The 6,183-nt window shown below is 43.0% G+C and overlaps 1 protein-coding gene across 2 annotated transcripts in view; it reads left to right on the top strand.

The window, feature by feature from the left end:
* The first annotated feature begins 2,912 nt into the window (after positions 1-2,912).
* SPIRE1 (spire type actin nucleation factor 1) overlaps positions 2,913-6,183 on the top strand; it is a 119,597-nt gene continuing 116,326 nt past the window's right edge. For both annotated transcript variants that reach the window (XM_060244037.1, XM_060244036.1), the window contains exon 1: positions 2,913-3,432. In XM_060244037.1, coding sequence (XP_060100020.1) covers positions 3,090-3,432 — 343 coding nt within the window. In that variant the 5' untranslated portion in view covers positions 2,913-3,089. The remainder of the gene's footprint in view (positions 3,433-6,183) is intronic.

The raw sequence follows: 6,183 nt of genomic DNA, 5'->3' as shown, positions 1-6,183 counted from the left end.
CTACATTTCTGGGGTTTTTTTAAAAGTTTTACTTGGAACAAGCCATAAAATAATAAACCAGACTATCTCCACACTGTGTGATGATAGTTCACAGAAGCTATTAACTAGGCATGGGCACAAACCAAACCACAAATTGAGATTCATGCATGAATTGGGCTGATTCGTAGATTATTTTGAACCTCTTTTGACCATGGTACATTGTTTCATCTTTGGAGTTCATTTTCCCAGACAGCCTGGTGCTGATTCAATCGTTAGGCAGCACTGGGGGGGTGAACTTTCGGAAACCCTAGAAATACCCATAGCAGTTGTCCATAGCTTGATTGGCAGCTCCAGGAGCCAATCACGGAGCTCCCATTCTGCAGCACGAAGAGTTGTCAGTGAGAGCTGAAGCTGAGCTTCGTTTTTTTCCCTGTTAGCTTTGTGATAATACCTGGCTGCCCTATGAAACTTTAACATCTTTCTTGAACTTGGGAAATTAATCCATCTGTGTTTGTGTTGCTTATTATTGGCAAAAATTGTCATGCTACTCTCTAGGGTTCAGCACCATCAACAGAAACATTGTTTGAAAGAAACATACAGTACTGTCCTTTCTGAAGCAAAGGGAATATCCACAGAACTGGGTGATAGCTCTCATAAATGGCTGCAAGGGCAGGATGAAGGAAGTGGCACTTCACAGTGGTGGGGAAAGGATGAGTGAAAGAAGAGCTGTTATGTTTCCTCCTGTGGCCTCATTCCCTCAGTGAAAAGGAGAGAGGCAGATTCTTTGACGAAGTTGTGGTGATGGCCCTTTAGCCTACAGCAGTTGCTTCTTGGGCTTCCACTGCAAATTCTCACCATCTCCTATGGAGACAGCACAAAATTTCTATTTTCCTTTTTTTAATACATAGAATGAATTGTGAACTTCTCTTATTAGCCAACAACTTTGCCAGTATTTTCCAAGGGCTGTTTATTAATTCAGTACTACTGAACAACTGTTTATTAATTCAGAACTACTGAACAACAGTACTATTGAACAACAAAGGTGCTTCCATTTATCTTTATATGGTCTTTGTGGTACCTAACTTTGCCTATTCTGGTTTACCCTAGTTCATTACATTGTTCTACAGGTTTTGACAATCCCCCTTCTTATACTACTTATTGTTTCTGTTTGTTCTTGTCATGCTTTAGTTCTGTGATAAGCTCAAAAACAATTTTCAGATTACAGAGCTAACCTAAACAGTTTTTATCCAGGAATTTGTACATAATTTTTTAAAAAAATATGTCTTGAAAGGCATGTATGTAGTACTGTTAAAACTATACCATAAAAATGATTTTCATGATGCATGTTAATTTGATTCACAATATTTAATACTCAGACTTTGTAGATATCTTTCAGTATTAATAACCTTGCAGAATTTCAAGAGAAACTCATTACTATGGTGCTACCCTTTTTTGTTGATTTGTTATAGAATGGAAATGCAGTGTGTTAGAGATTCTTCTCATCAGGAAGAATCAGTTGGCTGTAGCTTCTTTTCATCTAATTCTCAGTAACAATTCTGGATTTGCCTCTATCTTACTGTCTTGAAATAACAATTTATACATCGGTTCTACTTGAGAACAGCTACCAGAGATATGTGATCCTCACGTAGAGAAAATACTGCCAGTACCAAAGTATATTAGTTGAATAACTTGTATACTGCAATAGAGCCAAGACTGTTGGAGAGATTACATTTTAAACTAAGACTCAGATTATTGGAGATGTCATCTAGTTGCTGTGGGTTTCTTCACAGAGAGGTTTTAATGAAAAGACCTGAAAAGGCTATAGTGTCTTGGAGGAGTACAGTGGCATCTTTGGATTTGTTGCCTTCCATTAGAAATGTGGTTATGAGCTGGCCATATAAACTAGAAGCAGAAAAAAGCCAATTTGTAACAGCCACATTTTTCCTTGGATACCACTTGGGTTGTTCTCAAGAATAAATTAGGGATGCTAGCCTCCAAGTAAGATCTGGGGATCCCTTGGAATCACTACTTAACTTCAGACTACAGAAATCAGTTTCCGTGGAGAAAATGGATGCTTTGGAGTGAGGACTCTATGGCATTGTACTCCATTGTACACTAGGCTCCATCCCCAAATCTCCATTGTTGCCCATGGAGCTGACAACCCTACCTACCCTTCCCCTGCTGGTGGCCAAAGGGGACTTGGCAGCTCTGTATCTTCAAAACCCTTCAGTCACATTCCAGAGTAGGGTTTAAGATACTCTGATGATAGGGTTTGATGGGCTCAGTGCTGGAAGTTTGTTTTCTGTTCCAGTTGTCAACCAAACATTAGAAAACGATGAAGATCATACTTTGACTATGGTAAGGTAGCTCTCATTGCGGACTGTGTTATGGTACTTGAATGCGCCAGTCATGTTAAAAAAGGGGGGGGGGAGGGAGGTGACCATCCATTAGGTATCAGCTAAGAAACTTTCCCATCCCTACTCTGTGAGCTGCTTTCATTGGAAGGGGTTGGACTTGGGCCTTCTACATACAAATCATGTACCCCAAATTTCAGGGCTATTTCACAGCAACTACCATCCATTGCAGAAGCTTTGGCTGGACCGTTGTGCATGAGTTCTAAGCAAGGTTACAGTGCGGCCTTTTAGCATTAAAGCACTGCGGCCGGCTGAGTCACATCCTGCCGTCTTGGAGGCTGGGGCAAGGCGAGCGTGCCTAATCGCTCCTTTGCCCCGAGACACCGGGCCCTCGCGGCTGGTGAGCGTTTCATTTGCGTCGGCTGTTTTTCCTCTCTTTCGGCCGTTCTCCTTTCTTACAGCCAGGGGGCAGTGTGGCCGGGCAGAGCCAGGGGGAGGGACGCCATTGCTTTGCTCTGAGGTGGCTCCCGCCCTTCCTCCTTGCCCCTCCCAGCCGCTGATTGACTGGCTGGCGGCGGCGGCGGCGGCTTCATTGCCGGCGACTGGGCTGCGCTCGACGCCTCACGCGCTTGGCTGAGGGGGTTGGGAGAAGAAGATGAAGACCGGGGAGAAGGAGCAGCTGCGACGGCGGAGGAGGTGAAGCTGAGGACGAGACGGGCGGCAGCCCCGCAGGCTTCGCTTCCCCCGGCTGAGGGAATGGCTTGCGCAGGAGCTGCGGGGGGCGACGAGCCCTTCGCTGCTAGCTCCAGCGGCCAAGACTACGCAGGACAAGGATGCGGCGACAGCTCCCCGGCGGCGGCGGCTGTAGTGGTGCGGGACGCCCTGTCGCTGGAGGAGATCCTGAGGCTCTACAATCAGCCCATCAACGAGGAGCAGGCATGGGCCGTTTGCTACCAGTGCTGCGGCTCCCTCCGCGCTCGCCTTCGCCGCAGGGAGCCCCCGGCCGGGAGGGTGGAGAGTCCGGCGGACATTCGCATCTGGAAGGATGGAGCCGTCACCCTGGGCTGGGACGCCAACCGCCGGAGCCTGCCCGGAGCAGGTAGAGTTCGTTCGCCAGGGGCAGTCTACCCCATCCACATCGAGTCGCTGGCTCACTTTGCCTGATATGCTTTCTGGAAGGATGGGGGCACTTCAGCCGCCCCCCCACTCCGCCCTTGTATGCTGACGATTGCACGGCCTTCCTCGGCCGTGCAATGCGGGGTGGGAGGAGGAGGGGATCTTAAACTCTCCCCCCCCCCCCCATCTCAATCTCTTCTGTTTCCCTGTGGATATGGGCTGCCTCCCTTTGGCCGAGGTCTTTCCCACCAACATCCTTTTCGTCCTGAGGTTTTATGCAACTGCCCCATAATTTTCTCCATCTGTAATATTAAGGTTTATTGTAATCTGCACACCTCAGTTGTGAATATGCTATCGTATTCTTTGGGGTGGAATCTAGAATTCTCAGCCTTTCAGCATACCTACTCCAGTCTTTCCTGCCTTCAAATGGTGCATTATGGCTGATGCCTCCGCTGAGTCTGCAGTGTGGCTTAGTTAGACTTTAGCCTTGATTTGTTTGGGAGAGGGTTTCATTTGCGGATAGGCCATAAAAATACCTTCTTGTTGTATTTCGATTTAAAATACTGTGGTGTAGGTATGGTCGGCTCGGATCTTGACAAACAGTGTCATATGGATGGATGATGTGTATCTGCATTTACCAGAATTGCCATCAGAGCCAGAACTCCCCTGTTTTTTGCTTGGAGAAAGCCTGTAGAAGAGAAAGCGATGCAAAGCTGTTCATGTAGGTCAGCATGACGATGGGGGGAGGGCACTGCAAAGCAAAACAAAGAGAGCAGCTGTCAGAGCCCAGGCATGCTGTTAGCAGGAGGTCTTCATGTCTCTCGGCTTTGTGCCATTGTTTTGGATCCTTTCTTACTCAAAACAAGTAAGTTGGCAATCCTAAACCAAATTATTTGGGAGAAAATTCCATGGATATTAATTGGTCTTGTAATGCAGCTTTCACACACTCTTATTTTTTAGGACAAATGAATAATGTGATGCCTCAAATGAGAACAAATCCTCTAACATGCATAAATCAACAATTAATTTGCAACCTTTGTTAAAATGGGAATTCGAACCAATATAAACATATTTGGGAAACAAAATGTTACTTAGTTAATTCCTCTACCTTGAAAATGTCCATGCAATATGTTTAACAGGTTCTATTATTACATGCACTTTATGTACAGGAGTAAAGTACTATAATCCCATATGACAGGTGCCTTACAAGTGCTTTCAAATATATGTGATTATGGTCGTTTAAACATATTTTTAAAAATCAGCATCACCCTAAATTATTTTTCAAAGCCAATTCAACATAAACTCATTCTAGTAGTAAACAGATTATGTCTGTTGTTTTACTTGAACAAACAACAACATATGTATGGTAAATATGCAGCATGACTCAAAGTATACTGTAAGTATACACTGTACACTATAAGTGGACATAATAGAACAAGAGGTCATACTAAGGCTGTAATCCTATGCATAATTAAGTCCCACTGAACATAGTAGAGGTTAGTTTAAGCAAATCAGAATATAATTGTGCCATAATAATTCAGTATATGTTTGATTTTATTAAAGCATTGTATGAAATTTGCTTATTCTTATTGTTGAATTGAGAGCAATGGAAAATCTATGTGGGATCTCCATAAACTCTTTGAGAAGGTGATGATGGGCTTTAAAGTCCACAGCACATGCTAGATGGACTTGTGTATTTACTGACACTGAGTAGGTAAAATGAACTCCTGTGGACCTGGGATTAGGATCAAGGGTTTTCAGGTTAGATAATGCAACTTCCAGACACATTTTTAGTGCAGGAAGACTTGCTTGACTGTTGTGAAACCTTTATTTTTGTTAGCCTGTAGCTAAGAGTGCTCTAAAATTTGACATCTTTTCTGAAGGCTAGCTATGATTTCCAAAAAGAAGATATATTCTTTCTCTACTTATCCCTTTTACTAATTGATATCTGTTGCTTTCAAAAGATAGATCCAAGTAGTCAGCCGTGTTGGTCTGAAGTAATAGAACAAAATAGGAGTCAGGTGCACCTTTAAGACCAACTTAATTTTATTCAGAAAGTAAGCTTTCGTGTGCTCTCTAAGCACACTTCATCATACGAGGAATTCAGTACAGTGAGCAAAGCCACACATAGCTGGGAGTCAGTGGCTCAGAATGCAAGCTGGTACAAATTTAAGATTCAATGACAGAATAGTAAAATTAACAAATTGAGCAAACCTTTGATCTGAGTAGCTTGAACATGCAAAAGCAATAAAACAGTAATATGTCAAAATGTGAGAATGTCTGTTAATGACTATATTGTATTAAGCCTGGATCAAAAGGAAGGTATTTATATATCAAAAGATTTCCCATCCAACTAATTTAACATGCATATAGTTTGTAATTAGGAGAAAAATACATTAAAATTAGTGGGAGGTGGGTTCAGTATATGTAATGGGATAAACAGCTAATATCCCTGTTTGAGTATGTCAATACAGCTAAAAGAGAAATTCATTGGATAGTGATGTTCTTGTCCACCTAATTTACTTTTTAACATGTAAACATCATTCTCGTTTGCCCTAGAAAAAAAAGAATACAATAAAATATAGTGAAAATGGGTTAAGTATATGCAAGTTGGTCTTAAAGGTGCAACTTGATTCCTATTTTGTTTCAAAAGGTAGTACAGAATAGGCTGTATGGGCAGAAGCCCCACTGAGTAGGATTCTGAGTGGGTCTGCTTGGGATGGCACTTTTGGTT

Source organism: Heteronotia binoei, chromosome 7 (genome assembly GCF_032191835.1).
Source record: "Heteronotia binoei isolate CCM8104 ecotype False Entrance Well chromosome 7, APGP_CSIRO_Hbin_v1, whole genome shotgun sequence".
Classification (NCBI taxonomy): Eukaryota; Metazoa; Chordata; class Lepidosauria; order Squamata; family Gekkonidae; genus Heteronotia; species Heteronotia binoei.
Note: the sequence above shows the minus strand (reverse complement) of the source record. Positions and strands in the feature narration are given on the sequence as shown.